The sequence below is a fragment of the Cebus imitator genome, unplaced genomic scaffold, assembly GCF_001604975.1.
Source record: "Cebus imitator isolate Cc_AM_T3 unplaced genomic scaffold, Cebus_imitator-1.0 Scaffold227, whole genome shotgun sequence".
NCBI lineage: Eukaryota > Metazoa > Chordata > Mammalia > Primates > Cebidae > Cebus > Cebus imitator.
In genome coordinates, this window is record NW_016107542.1 from 499,934 (window position 1) to 516,081 (window position 16,148).

At 39.1% G+C, this 16,148-nt stretch overlaps 1 protein-coding gene across 5 annotated transcripts in view; it reads left to right on the forward strand.

Moving 5' to 3' along the window:
• Positions 1 to 16,148, forward strand: part of SMARCA2 (SWI/SNF related, matrix associated, actin dependent regulator of chromatin, subfamily a, member 2) — a 180,284-nt gene that overhangs the window by 18,381 nt on the left and 145,755 nt on the right. For all 5 annotated transcript variants that reach the window (XM_017496952.2, XM_037727292.1, XM_017496954.2 and 2 more), the window contains exons 4-5: positions 5,353 to 5,781; positions 13,107 to 13,362. In XM_017496952.2, the coding sequence (XP_017352441.1) occupies positions 5,353 to 5,781; positions 13,107 to 13,362 (685 nt within the window). The remainder of the gene's footprint in view (positions 1 to 5,352; positions 5,782 to 13,106; positions 13,363 to 16,148) is intronic.

Consider the following 16,148-nt stretch of genomic DNA (forward strand, 5'->3'; position numbering starts at 1 on the left):
CATTCATTGGATTAGGGCCTTCCCTAATGCAGTATGGCCTCATCTGAATGTGATTACATCTACAAAAATACTCTTTCAAAGATCACATTCTCGGGTACTAGGGGTTAGGACTACCACATATTTGGAGGAGGGGAACACAATTTGATTCACAACAATGGATAAATCAGTATATAGCATATTTCTTTTCTTCTTCATATGTAACATGTTCTCTTTCGTTTCCTCACTGTTGAAAACATATTCAGGTACTTCAGAGCCTTTTAATACACTGTAGCCTGATTTCAGAATCATTGTGTGGTCATTTCAACATGTGTCGGGCATGAGTTAATCTAGCACTAATTAATATTAATATGTAGAGATACTCTCATTCAAGGTTTATTGTATTGCTATATATAATCCTATGTCATTAGTGTGTGTGTTTCCTCTATCCATGATCAGATATCTGTCCACTCAAGGGAAGACTTTTGGCTGTGAGGATTTAGAGAAATCTATGCTCAGTTGTTTTCTTTTTGAGATGTAAATAGGCAAGTCATGGAGGCATAGGAGTGAGTGCCTCTCCACTAATATGTGAACAGGCTTTTGAACATTCCAGACTCTGATCTGAATTTTGGTGTCAGGCAGGCATAATTATTGCAGATAACTCACAGAATTTTGACCATGTCAGAAAAGCAGTCTAAAGCACTGGGGCTTTTTGCAGTACAAGAATAAAAAATTTGACTCATTCACTGTTATGAATGAAGTGAGACAACATTTCTAGGCTTATCATTTAAATTTGAAGGGCCACATGTGTCTGTAGAGCTAATATATACCTTTATTTATTTTTTTGAGGCAGAGGCTCCCTCTGGCACCCAGGCTGGAGTACAGTGGCATGATCTCGGCCCACTGCAACCTCCGCCTCCCGGGTTCAAGTGATTCTCCTTCCTCAGCCTCCCGAGTAGTGGGGACTACAGGTGTGTGCCACCACACCCAGCTAATTTTTGTATTTTTGATAGAGGCAGGATTTCACCATGTTTCCCAGGCTGGTCTCGAACTCCTGATCTCAGGTGAGCCACCAGCTTCGGCTTCTCAAAGTGCCGGGATTACAGGTGTGAGCCACCATGCCTGACCTTATACCTTTATTTTTAATACCTGGGAAGTATACATGAGTAATATTTCTTGATTCTTGAAGCCATGCGCTTACTATTTCTGTTACTGTCATTGCAGTAACTCTAATAGAGGAGTCCTAGGAAAACCTGAAAACAGAAAATACTTTAAATGCACAAATCGTAATTGAGAGCGTATTCACTTTTATTTCTGTGATTGCTTGGCTCCTCTCCAACTTAGGCATGATGTCTTATTTATCTTGGAGTCTGCAGCACTTGGCATGATATCTAGCACGTCTCGATATCGATATTAGTAAACTTTGTTCAATTAGGTGTGGAAGTTTGTGTATTAAAGAGTCTACAATTTAAAATAGAGCTCAACTTTTATATAATTTCAATGAGGTATAATAACTTTAAATGCAAAGGTCTGCATTAAAGGGAATCAGAATTAACATGTAATATTCTCTAAAATAGTAAAGTGCATTATAGGCTGAGGAATGAGTTATTTAAGGGTATATTTTTGAATAAAGTTGTATTAGTATAATGCAGTCCTATTTTATATAATGATCTAAAAAGAATCTAGACTTGGTAATAGCACGTATCTTTAAAAAACTCATTGTAAAAAGCCATTTATTAATCTAAACACACAGGAACAGAGAGATGTGGTATTGATTGGAAGGCTGCTAGCTTTAACTACCTAGCAACCTTTTAGGTTATTTTAGGGTATTGGTCAAGAAGCAAAGCCATTTCCTTCAATAAATACTGAATTGTATACCTTATGGTCCCAATGATAACACTGTTAAATTTTTAGTCCATTGGCTAGAAACCCTTCAAAGGCAGGTGTATAATATTTAAGTATTGTGTGTGTGTGTGTGTGTGTGTGTGTGTGTGAAGAGAAAATTCATATAAAATTGGCATTTAGAAATTTAAGATTACTAATAGGAGAGAGGTTATTGCATCTCTCTGAGGCAAGGTGAAACTGGGGAGATAATGGTCCTTGAAGACTAGGGAAAGAAAACTACCACTTTTTGACTACTTTCAAATGAGCAAATCAAACAAGATTCCAAAAGAGCAGAATCTGCATCAACACTGTCATCTTGCAGACAAATGTATATTCAGTTTCAGGCAATTTCTTCACTCTGTTTTTTCAACTAAAGATAATTACCAAAATATGTGATTTTGTTGTATCACTTAGATTCTGTTTTTCTTCAAGTTTTATGGGATGCTATTCATGCAGAAATAAAAGTCTCTATTTTTAATACCATACTGTGACAGAATGATTCTGTTCACATCTCCTGCAAAATCTGGGAAATAATCTTCTCACTTCCAATTTCTTCTGATCAAATTTGAGGTAAGAATTTTTTTGGTATTGATTTTCCAGTGACCAGGTTCTTTTTTTTTTTTTTTTTTTTAATTTTGTCACTGACACCAAACACACCAGGATCTTTTTTTTTCAGAGTTTGAATTCTTATGCTTAATCTGTCTCACCTTCATAATGTTGCCTTGTTCATAGTTTAAAAGAGTGATTTAATAAATAGTGTTATACAGTTGAATTTAGACTAGATTGCCTAATATTTTGGTTCATTGTATTAGGCGTCTTAATGATTTGCTATGAGTGAGCTTGTAATCGATGACCATAGGAAATAGGAAAGACCAAAAATCAGGAAACATATGACTTATTTTAATCTCTGGTAGTATCTCTACTACTGTGAAAATCTTAGTAGCTTTGGTGGAAAGATTTTCCCCCTTTGGTGGAAAGAAGTCATAATGAACAGGCTACCATTTTGTACTAACATTACAATTAAGGGGTTAATGTAAGCCTTATTAAAGAAGAAGAATGTTAATGCTGAAGTTAAGTGTCTGTTAATTCTCTACATCTTCATTGTTATATTAACAACATGTTGGGATTTAAATTTCTGCTAGTCTTGCAGGCTTTCAAGGGAATTTTCCTGGCTAATTTATATAACCAACTCAAACCCTAATCACTGCATGGTGTTGGTGCTTCCTCATGGAGTAGGGATTTGTGGAATGAAATTGAGCAATTCTTCTATTTCCCTTTAGGGCAGGATTTCCCTGAATAGAGTTCTACTTCTCACTAGTTAATGGAGCAAAACCCATTCTTGGTTTAGGGGATCACAGTAAATTTGTCTCCCTCTTCAAATGACAATTGGAGATAAAAGTAACGGAATCTTTTCTTTTCTTTGGTCTTGTGAATTATGATGCCGAATCCCCAGTTGGTGGTGGTTATATATTCTCAGGCCTCTGATTTCTGCAGATGCACAGAGCTCTTTCAGTTCAACTTGTCATAGGTTTGAGCACGTGGCAGGAATTTAGTAAACACTTATGTGAAGACCTTTGTGAGAACTGTGACACGATTACATTTATTAAAGGGCAGAGACTTTTCATCTATGTATGTAATGCTGTGTCCTGGGATACCTTTGACTTGATTAATTGGCACTTTGTTTCAACTCAAGGGCACCTTTGGATTGCTGTAGGCCAGTTCGTTCTCTCCTTCATCTTGGATCTCCCTCCAACAATGCTCAGCTGTATGTTTTTCTAGGAATTCTACGGCCAAGTTATGCAGGTCATCTCCTGAAATAAGTCCCTTGAAGTTTTTTGTGCATTTTGATTTTTTCTTCCCCAGAAAAGTGTTCTTAAATTTCCCATTTAGATTTCTTATAAACCAAACAGTTTACTCTCACTTTTATGTAATGTCATACATAAGTGTCTCTAGAAGGTTTTTTGAAACTTTCAAGTTCCTGACTTATTTTCATATAACCAAATTTATATTAGATCACGGAAGGGACATATGCATTGAAATCGGACCTTGGTTTAAATCTTGAAGCTGCCAAGAGTTAATTGTGTGACTTTGGGTAACTGGTTTACTCTCTAAGCCTCATTTTTCTCATTTGAAAAAATATGGTAACAGTATATATCTTTTACGGTTGTTGTAAGGATTAAAGAAATAATGTATGTTCTACCCATATCTTCTTGATTCCTCTTACAACTTCTATACCCCCACCAGCCTGATTTCCTGTGCCCAAAACCACCATCTTTGTTTACTTCCATCTACTGACACCTACCTTTCCCACATATGGCAAAGTCCCTGGAGGATAATAACCTCTAGAGCATTAGTCATAACTAGTGACTTAAGTGACTGCTGATTGTAGGAGGATAAATACCCCAGCTTCTTTGCCCCTTTCCTGGAATAATTTGGAGGCAAGCTATTTACCATATATTCCAGAGTTTCTGCACTGAATTAATCTTTAGGCACCCACTGTGGCAGCTGGCTTGATAATATTCCCCTTATTGCCTGCCTTCCCTTCCTCATATTACCTTTTCGTATGCCTATTGGTGTCCCTGCACCTTCCCAGTAAATTACCTGTAATCAGTCCTTAAATGAGGCTCTGCTTCTAGGGAGAACCCAACTGTGAGAGTTGAGTGCAAGTCAACTCCTTGCATAGTGCCTACAACATATAGGCATTCAATAATTGCAAGTTATTCATAACATGCATAATAATAAACCAAGTGTTTGCTCTCCACGTAAGACATTCTTTATTCCCCATTGAGAGATATCAGGCACCATCAGGTTTTGTCTCCCAGTTGGAGCTACTTTTACCATACAGTGCTGTCCCCTGGTGCCTTTCTTTTAGGTGAACAACAACCACTAATAGTTTCCCTTCTAGGACACGTGTGGCTATTGATCACTTGAAGCGTGATTGGTTCGAATTGTGCTTTAAGTGCAAAATATTTCGTGGATTTCAAAGACTTAGTATAAAAAAAAAAAAAGAATGTAGAATATCTTACCAACAATTTTTACATTTTCTTTTTAATTTTTTTTTTTTTTTGAAGACAGGGTTTCACCACGTTGGTCAGGCTGGTCTTGAACTCCCGACCTCAGGTGATCTGCCCGCCTTGGCCTCCAAAGTGCTTGGATTACAGGCGTGAGCCACTACGCCCGGCCAATTTTTACATTTTAAAATGATGCTTTGGATATGTTGGTTTAAATAAAATGTATTATTTAAATTAACCTTTTTTTTAACCTTTTTAAGTAGCTACTAGAAAATTTTAAATTTTACATATATATAAAGCACATATTAATATACTAAAATTTTAAACTACATATACTTAATAAATTATACATATAATTAATTATATGTTATTAAATTTCTATCAGACAGTGTTGTAGACAATTATTAGAGTATTCTGGGAATCTCTCTTTCGGGGTTGTCAGGGGCAGCCTGTGATTTCCTTTTGCGTTTTTTAATTTTAGGTTATCTGTCACCGCACCCATCTCCGCTGGGAGCCCCAGAGCACGTCTCCAGCCCAATGTCTGGAGGAGGCCCAACTCCACCTCAAATGCCACCAAGCCAGCCAGGGCCCCTCATCCCGGGTGATCCACAGGCCATGAGCCAGCCCAGCAGAGGTCCCTCACCTTTCAGTCCCGTCCAGCTGCATCAGCTTCGAGCTCAGATTTTAGCTTATAAAATGCTGGCCCGGGGCCAGCCCCTCCCCGAAACGCTGCAGCTTGCAGTCCAGGGGAAAAGGACGTTGCCTGGCATGCAGCAACAACAGCAGCAGCAACAGCAGCAGCAGCAGCAGCAGCAACAGCAACAGCAGCAGCAGCAGCAGCAGCAGCAGCCACCACAACCACAGACGCAGCAACAGCAGCCGGCCCTTGTTAACTACAACAGGCCATCTGGTAGGTTAATACGCAACCGAATGAATAATGCCATGGTCCAACTCAGATAAGAAAGACTGCTCACACACCAAAACACTGGCTTGGTACAAGCCCAGGGCTGACGTAGCCTTTTGTCATACCTCGCAGGCTCTCTATTGCTCCACTGAGATGGCTAAGATTCTTGGTCTCCCCCTGCTGTTGAGACCTAGGGTAGTGTTTCTTAACCTTAAGAGATGCTTGTGCAAGCTGCAGACCTAGGGAAAAAGCCCCCGTGATTTTGCATTCTCTTTCAAGAGGTTCAAGGTTTCTTGGAAGCCCATCCACACACCCAAGGTTAAGAACCTCTGGACTTAGTGCATTTCATCCCCAAAACTCACTTCTCAAATCAGCCCCAGTAGAGCCATTTTATATTTGTTGGTTTATTTCTACCCCTTTTTGTTATGAAGAACATCTGGAGAGGCTTACAAGAAGCTTGTCTGTTATAAAATAATTCTGAATAGAAAATCAGAAATAAGAGAAAATAGAAAAAAAAATAAGAAATTGAGGTAAGCAAGTAGGGCTGCAAAAGCTCTCATAGTTGCTGTATTTGCTTCAAAGAAGACTTGAGTTCCTTGATACTCAGATCCAAAAGAAGACAAAGTCGTGTATCTTAAGTCTCAGTCTTTGGAAGAATGTTCCTTACCAATTTCTCAGAAAAAGCCATTTCTAGCATGAGAGTGCAGAGTTGATTTCCCAGGTGGGATTATTCTTTAAATTATTATTTTCATCATCATTATTGTAAGAGGCACTGCATGATAGAAACATCAATAGCATTTGTTCCTCATAGACTAACAGATTCTACATGGCCTATTTCTCATACATCTGGGGATGAAATCTGAAGCTATGACATTATACAATGGGTAGAAATGCTACAATCCTTTGCATGGCCTCCTGGTCTTCTGTTTTGATTTTATTGACAAGACTTCAGAGGTGCAAGGGACTGTGGAGTGATCTTCCATGAAGGTTGTTTTCTCTAGAAAGGGTTTTGTTAAAGAACTAGAAAAGCAGAGAGTTTATGGGTCTGCTGTAATGAAAGCTTTGGATTCCAGGGAATGAGGGACTTGCTTGATGTTGATACCATTTCCTTTGAGTGGTTTCCACTCATTTGGGGAAGTTCTGACATGCTGGTTGTTGCAAACAATGAGTTTGGGATGTTGGTAGTCTTCCTGGGCTTTGGGACTTGTACAATGGGAGAGAGTTCAGATTAGTCTTTTTTTAATTGATACTCTGCCTACTGAGTTTGTATATGTTTATTTTCTGGTAGAGGCAGCTCCAAGAGTAGGCCTACCTAACGGAGATATTATCTTGTTAATTGTTATAACATTAAGAATGCATGTCTTAGTAAGTCTGAGCTGCTGTAACAAAAGGTCATCGACTGGGTGGCTTATGAACAGTGAATTTATTTCTTGCAGTTTTGAATGCTGGGAATTCCAACTTCAAAACACCAGCATATTCAGTGTTTGGTGAGGGCCTGCTTCCTGACTCATAGATGGCTTCCTTCTCACTGTGTCCTCACATGGCAGAAGAGACAAGTCAGCTGGAGCCTCTTTTATAAGGGCACTAATCCCAATTATGAGGACTCTGCCCTCATGAAGTAGTCATCTCTCAAATGCCTCACCTTCTAATACCATCTCCCTGGGAATTAGGATTTTAACGTATGAATTTTGAGGGGACCATAAACTTTCAGAACATGGCAATGGGTTTTAAAAGGGCAAGAAAATATCATTTCATCTCCAGATTTCTGTGTGGCTACCATGGAGGCATTTGGTAGGTGGAGGATCATAGAGGACTGAGCTTTGGGAACTGGAAAGGTAATACAAGAAACTATGCAGCAAATGCAGAACCCTAAAAGAATTCAGAGGTTTTAAAACTGCAAAGCTCCAGCTCTTGAGAATGTAGGCAGATAGAAAAAAAAAGCGCACATGTATGCGTGTGTGTGTCTTATCCTCTCTGGGCGCCTCCGGCCTGCTCACATGCCATTCTCAGTGATGAGTCCTTTGCAGGTGTCACACAACTAATGATGGAGAGTCGGATTCCGACCCCAGCAATTTGACTTGAGAACTCATGTTATTAACCACTTTCCCTTACTGGCTCCTTCATGGGAAAAAGGCTCATTACAAGGGGAAAAAATCTATCCCAAATTCTGTGTACCAAAATGCAAGCATTTTACTTCTGTGTGTAAAGAGACAGTGTCTGTGCACCTTACTTAGAGCCTTTTCCCTCTTACTCTGGGACACAATGTCAACAAAATTGGTACTCTTTATATCCCATGTCTCAGTATGTGAGGAGTATTAACTAGCAGAGTTTCAAGTAGAGGCCAGCTGGTAACTGTCTTTTACCTGGAAGGCTGATGGAGAGGAGGGAGCAGAACTTGAACTCCCAAAAGGTAGTGGTCTGGGAACTTGTCCTCTGGGCATGCTCTGTTATACATCACAGTGGGTCCTGGGATATCACCTTATTGCAGACCTCACCAAGCATTGGTATTTTTAAAAATGACCTAGACTCACTAATAAAAGATTCCAAGATATCATTTGAGAATGTAGGAAGTGGAATGATTTGTTTGAGAACCTTTTTAATCTAAGGTTAAAATAATGTGACTGAACAAAGTAGTAAAATTTAAACGATGACGCTCCATTTATCTGGACACTTGTACATAATAAATGCCTCATGTCCTAATAAGCCCAGTCTTGAGCGCATTTTCTGGATCATTTTCAGAAGAGAGGGCTCTATTTTTTTTTTTTTTTTAACCTGGCTCCAGTACCTACATCTTCCCTCATCAGGTGCCTGTCATAAAAGGGAATTCACTTTGTTACGCACCGCTCATGTCTTTTTAAATTTTCAACAGTTGGGGCTTCATTAGAAATGACAATATTTGGGCAGGCAGGGTTTTATGAAAGAGTGCAAAGGAGACATGAATGAAGAAGGAAAGAAGATATCTCCTTCAAATAGAATGAGCCCGTTTCTGTCACTGAGAGGGCGCTTCCGTTTGACAGCGTTGCTGAACTTGTCCCCACATCTCAGGTTTCCGTAGGGAAACAGATAACTTTCCTTGCCAAAGACAATTTTTTTTTAGATTGACATTTAGAAAAGTCCAAACAAGGCATGATTTTCTTTTTAAAGTTAATATTAGTCTTTATTTCTTGTTTATCTCCTTTTCATAAAATAAAATATAATTGCTTATAAACACCCCTGATAATATTTCAGGATATTACACACATAGAGATAGTTGTGTTCCCATTTTTCTTCTGTTCCATTTCCTAGTGTTACTCATGTGTGAAGAGAATCTTTTTGGCTGGGGTGGTCTGCCTCAAATTGACTCCAAAGTTATAATTCACCAAAAGTGACATCATCCTCTAGCCACCAGCAAAGAATTATGGCTGGAGTCGAGGCATTGCACATGGAACACGTAACTCTGCAGTGGTTTCCCTACAAAATGTCAGCCACTCTCATGATAGAATGTGCCCTTGCCTGCTGTGGGCACCACTCAAATCTAACCCATCATTTTTCTTTTCATTTTGATTCACTTTTCCTTTCAGAGAGTCAAGCAAAAAGAAAAATGGGAACTGAAAAAATGTGGGGTTTTTGAGGGGTGAGGGAGAAACCTTACGGTAGGAAAAAAAGTGTTTTTTTTAATATCTGAAATTTTGTGTGCTCGGTTTAAATACACTTTATTGCATTTGTTTTTTTCCAACCTGTGGAAACCACTTAAATTCCTATTGAATGCACAGATCTTTTATTTGCGTAAATGTCCTGTATCCCAGAAGACTAAGTGGGAGCTCTGAATGCTTAGAAGTTCTGTGCATGTGAGACTTGCGTATTTTACTACATTTGTTGCCCTATTGCTTCAAATCAGGCATAAGGATACATTCAATAAAGACTGTCCCCTCCTCCCTTAGCTGCGCTGGGACTCCCTTCTGGAGGGCCAGAGTGTTTTTCTACTTTGACTCCTAAGGTGAGGACTGAAGGGAAAGCAGATGGCATTTTGTGCCTCTGACAATTAAGCCTAAATTGTTTATGTTGGGAAGTGAGGAGGAGATAAGCTAAAGAATGTGATTTGTCTTCCATTTAAAGATACCAGGGAAAAGTCCTGTCAAGTAGCAGACCACCAATGTCTGATGCTGAGGCGCTGGTTTCTGTCCATAGAGAGCAAAGCCAGCCAGGCAAACAAACCCATAAAACCTAATGAATAGGTAGTTAGATTTTGGGCATGGCTAATTACAGCAAGCTGTGTTCAGTTCCCTAGGCTCTGTAAGTAGTCGTTTTTATACAATCTGTCAGAGGGAGGAGAAAATAGACTCACACAGTAAGTGAACTTGTGGTGTTGAGTTAGGAGTGGAGTTTGCTTCTAAGTGGCTCTGGTAGCAGACTCCAGGGAGCACATGGCAGGTGGACTCCTCCGAGTATCTGTGCTGAGGAGTTATATTAAGCTGTTGAAACACTTTGAAATTGCTATAGAAAAAGAGTACTCCCAAAGTTGCCAGCTATGGGTACCAAATTTCCTGAAAGGTCTTCTTTTGCCATGTGGTTTTTGTTTTGTAAAATAAAGCTGAGTCAATGAGGCTTCTTCACCTCCCTGTCCTTGGTGGCAATAAAACGACAAGCGCTGAGGGTTGAGCATGTAGACACTTACCTCACTGAGTCTTCACCATCGCCCTACGAGGTGGCCATGGCTACTGTCCCCATTCTGTAGATGAGGACACGGAGCCACAGATTGGTTGAGTAACTTGCTCAGGCTCATACAACCAGTAGGTGATACAGCTGAGGTGAAAGAGCATTTTTTCTGGAAAGATACAGGGTGTTTAAATGTACCTGTTTAGTGCACAGCAAGTTGGAGTACTTTTAAATTGGAAACTGAAATATGTAAGTAGATGTTTGAACCTCTGTCTCTCAGTGTTAAGGGTGAATCAACAAAATTGGAATGACTTTCTATTTAGTGCCTGATGAAGGCTGTCCATGCATCTGTCAGATCTAGTTTGGAGTCAAAGACTAGATTCTGGACCAGAGATGACAGATACGGTTGGTACCTTTCTTTGATTAACTGTGGTTTTAGAAATAGTGACTTGACTATACCTCAAGGAGTCTTCATAGTCTTCTGCATGGGTATTTATTTATCGGCAGTAATGTTAAAGAAGAGAGAGCCAGAGCAAGTGAAATTATAAGATGGTTGCAGTGTTAATGGCTTTTGTTGATGCATTTCTGGATTTTGAGGAAAAACACTTTGAGAGCTAAATTTAAAGTAATTCTTCTGATATTATCAGTAAGGCCTAAAGGTGGTGGCTTTTAGAGGACCTAAATGTACTAAATTCCTGATTTAGTATGCTTATGCTTATACTAAGTCTTCAAATATGTTTAATTCTACCAGCTTCTGAAGGTTCTTAAGGCGAGTCATAGAATCATAGGGAATTTAAATAAATGTTAGGAATCTGTATCTCCTCTGATTTGACTGGATCACACCTACAGCAACCCAAATGAAAAATGTACCCTGTTTTAAAGATCTCCAGGGAAAAATATTCTGAAACTTTCCCCCGTAACTTATTCCAATGCATAGTAACCCTGAGATTTAATATTTAGAAATTGGTTTCTTATATATGAATGAAAGGAACTCTAAATGTATAATATTATGAAAAGTATGCATTACATAAAAGACCTTTTATATAAGAAAAGAAGGTACTTAGTTGAAAAAACTTCTAAATTATGGAGGTACATCTACAATACCTAAAATTAAAAATAAAACGAAGTGCATTTTCCTCCTAAGATTTTTTTCATCAACCTATAGAACCAGGGCTGCAAATTACCTCAAGAAGAAATCTTACCTATCTCTGTATCTTTACCTAATTTTAGAAGGAGGGGAGAAGAACAGTAACACCACACACACACACGTACACGCACACACACAGACACACACACACACACACACACACACACACACACACACACACACTGTAGTTTCCTAAGCAGTTTGTTCTAATTCTTGATATTCCCTCTGTCAAAATGTTTGCTTTTAGCTTTCTTTGTATTGTCTTTTAAGCCCATTTCTAATTGGTGATTGTTGGAAATTGAATAAATGTGTTTAATTTTTCATAATGTATGTCGTTGTATGGTTAATTATTAAATCGCTCTTAAGTATATATACTATTTTTGTTACCATTTAATAGGAATTTTTTCTTAGATTATAGAAAAAACTTGGAAGAATGCTCTGGGTTTTATCATCTGTTTACTGAGATTCCTTTTAAAAAAATTTACTAACTCATCTGGTAGCATCATTAAAATTATAATTTTAAGGCAACTTAAAATTTTTCTAGGAGGAGAAATGGAACACTTAAAAAATTTAAGTCTGTACCTAGTAATTAAACTCCTGAAGTTCAATGTGGAAAATTATTTTCAATTAATTTATTCAATACGTTTTGATAAGCTTGAAGATTACATGTTGTTTTATTCTGATAATATGGGATAATGCTCTCTTGAATCCTAATATTTGCTAGTTTTTATTAGGTGGAATGAGCAGATTTTTTTGGCTAACAATGAATGTTTTTAGAAATACTTTCTAATATGTAGTAAGAAAAAATTTAAGTTCCCAAGATTCACTGATTAAACCTGATATATGCTATATAGGCCTCAAAAGAAAGAGTGTGTGTCACATCAGAAGACTGATAAACTTGTTGCTCTGTTTGTAAAGCCTGGGTTCCAACAGCAGGGCTAGTCCAGATTGGGATAGAGGTCTGTCCTAAAAGGGCTCGAGGTGCAATTTGCAAGATTTCATTTTAGCACCATATCCAAATTGCATCTGACTGCTGCATGAATGAACCCCTTTCTTTTTTTGAACTCTGAATGCACCTGTAATAAAGAAAAGAAAAGAAAAAGAAAGAAAGAGAGAAAGAAAGAGAAACCCATCCATCCACTGTAGAGCCACATTAAAAGCTGGCAGTAGTTTCCTTAATTAGTTTTATTGAGTCACAGTCATTTTGGGATCATTTGCACCCATGTTCATTAGTGAATGCCATTTCCCTATGGGGATAGATGCCAGATTCTTTTTTTTTTTTTTCTGTGTCTTTTTCCCTCTCCGTTTTCTTTTTCCTGTTACCCCGTTCTCAGTCTTCCCCTCCTCACCCTCCCTCCTCCTCTTCCTCCCTCCTCCTCTTCCTCCTCCTCCTCTTCTTTCTTGCCTTCCTTTTTTTCCTTCTCTCCCCTTAGGTGTTTAAGACACTTAATGGTCCCCAGCACTGGGCCCCGGGGGGCGGCGGGCAGACCCGGTGTGGCCTGCGGGGCGCTGTCCCGCCCGAGCTGCCCATGTCGCTCTTGTCCCGCAGGCCCGGGGCCGGAGCTGAGCGGCCCGAGCACCCCGCAGAAGCTGCCGGTGCCCGCGCCCAGCGGCCGGCCCTCGCCCGCGCCCCCTGCAGCCGCGCAGCCGCCCGCGGCCGCTGTGCCCGGGCCCTCGGTGCCGCAGCCGGCCCCGGGGCAGCCCTCGCCCATCCTTCAGCTGCAGCAGAAGCAGAGCCGAATCAGCCCCATCCAGAAACCGCAAGGCCTGGACCCGGTGGAGATTCTGCAGGAGCGGGAATACAGGTAATGCACCCCACCAAAAAGCGACTCACCTGCTGTGTTCTAGCAAGTGCCACCAAGCCTAGGATGGTGAGCTTCCCCCTTGGTTGGCCAAACTCTGATTTTCACCCATTCAGTCAGAAAACTTTTATCCACCCCTGTGGCCCGCCAGGTGCAGAGGTAGGCACTTGGGTTTTTTAAGATCAAAAGTCGGCGGGGACTTCCTGTGGACCCAAGTGATGGCCTCACATTTCGATTATGGAATACATTGTCGTTGTTTGTGCTTGTGTCCTTGAATAATGGCTGAGGTGGTGGGATGTTGAGTGTGTTGCACTGGCCTGATTGTCATGTTAATGGTACATTTCTACTAAAGCATACTTTGGTAATTTGGTATAATCTTTGTTTTAATTCACTTGTGTCTATGGTGTATCCAGCTTTATGGGTATACCCCGTGCAAGTGTCTTTATACAAGGTCCTCATTTTAATTATTGGTCCAGAACCTTAATTTTTACCTGACTCAGCCCAGTTATCAGAATCAGTGGTTGGCAGACCCTTTCTGTAAAGGCCCAGATAATCAGTATTTTATGCGTTGTGGGGCCATACCGTCTCTGTCACAACTCACCTCTACCATTGCAGTGCGAAAACAGCTGTAGACAATAATGGGCTGGCTGCCTCTCAGTAAACTTTACAAAAAGGCTGGAGGCAGAATTTGCCCTGCAGGCTGTAGTTAGAAGACTCCTGTGAATAGTTAATCTCTACCCAAAAGGGAGTTCCGTAGGTATTAAGTCAAGATAAAATATAGCTAAGATTGTTGATTCTAGAGTCTGCCAGAGAGCATACTGTGTCATTATTAACTTCTTACCATGGTCAAGTTATGTCTCTTTTCGCTCAGTTTCCTCCTAAGTTAAAAGCAGGTGCCTGTCATAGTGTTGGGAAGATAAAATGATACTGAAACATTCAGTAAATAATAGCTATTATTTCCCAAATACCTCTTAATTTAAGGAAAATTAGACTTTAAAAATTAAAGAGAATGCTGGTAAACAATGGCTGGGCTCCCTTTTAAAACATTACCTTAATCTTTGTTGAAAAGCACATCACTCATTTGTTAGACTAAAATACTAAGTTACCAACTTTGAAAGGTACTTTGAAAGAAATTAGAATAACTTGCCATTAGATGTGTTTATTTTTTTTGGATGAAGAGCATAACAACTCTCATTACTGTTAATAATCACCTGTTAAGAGATTTTATATTGCTGTTTCCACTATTTCATGTAGTCCCAGAGAGCTAGATACTCATCTTCAACTGATATTTCAGTGCTGATAGGCAGATTCTGCTGGGTGAATAATTGCTATGTGTTAAAAGGTCAAATACTAGCATATTCCTCTATTCATGTGCAATATACTAATGTGCCGTACATTCTGTATGCTACTGTGGAATTTTTTTTTCTCCACCCCTCCTCTGTTGCTGTTGAATTTTTAAAAAGCTAAAAGTATTGGGAAAAGTCAGTAGTAGAATGAAGACGTATCATGTGGATACTTTAAAATTCTGACTTCCTAAGAGTTAATATTTTTTTCCTACCCTAGGAAAGGAAAAAGCTCTATATAAATTCCCTAGTTAAAACACTTTTTTTCCATTTAAATTACCAGTACCTTTGTTAAACTGTGTGAACTACCCTTAGAAGAGACATGCTTTCTATAGCTAGAATTTTTTTCAGCCTGATTTGTGTTTGTGCACAAGTGTGTTTTAACTTTTTGTTTTACTAACTCCTAATTGTTCCTGATTACTTTTTCAGGAATTTTCATTGCAGGACTTTCTTGTAATAAGTTTATTTCAGGACATTTTTGGGAGATGATCATAATGGATGGTCTTCCAAAGTGCACAGTATTAAGTAGTACTATTTAGCCTATTCCGATGTGTAAAAAGCTTTTGTTCTGAACTCCAATACCAATGAAAAATGCTGTCGGTATCTTTGAAATTATATGCATCACAGAATGTGGAGAATGGCTATTTTTCATAGTATTATTATTGCTTGATTAAATGCCTACTACTTTGTAAAGCCATGTGACTTTTGAAATGACTGATCTGGATAACTCTGAATCCAGAAAGGTTGTGGGTCCTTTGGCCTGAGTTTTCTCATGGCCACCTAGAGAAGAAGCATAGTTTTGTAGTGAAAACGTTACGGGGCATGTTTGTATTCTTTGGTTACAGAGTGATAGCTGGCTTCTGCCTATATGAAGATATGTTATTCAACTGCAGAGATTAAATTTATCCCTTAAAAGGGTTAAATTAAGTCTCTTAGGCACTTGCAAAAGACAACAAAGAAACTATTTTTTTTTTCTTCTTTTGACCCTTTGTAATAGAATGGCTTACCAGCCTGTAGCCTTGATGACTGTTAGGGTCCAGTGCATCTTCATCATCTCATCAAAGATTACAGAAAGGTCTAAAAACCCTCTTTGACAATTTGATAAACTTAGTTTGAGCAAAAATCATCTGTCAGAAAAAATTCTTCCACAGATGTTAATTTCTTTGGGCCTTGTAATATCATTTACCTTGTCTATGAAATTTGACAGGAAATTTTCTGAATCTTAAATTTTTTTAACATTTAAGTCAGTTGGCTGCTTTTCCTTGTTCATCATAAAATCAGAACTTTGACAAATTGACCTTCCTTTTCATTCATAGCATAAATAAATATCTACCTATGAACACTTTGGAGCAGCTCTGTACAAGCTCTCTAGTTCAATTCTCCCACTTAAATGGGATCCTTTCTTTTTGGCCACCTTTCTCTTGTAATGGATCTTCACTACTTCCA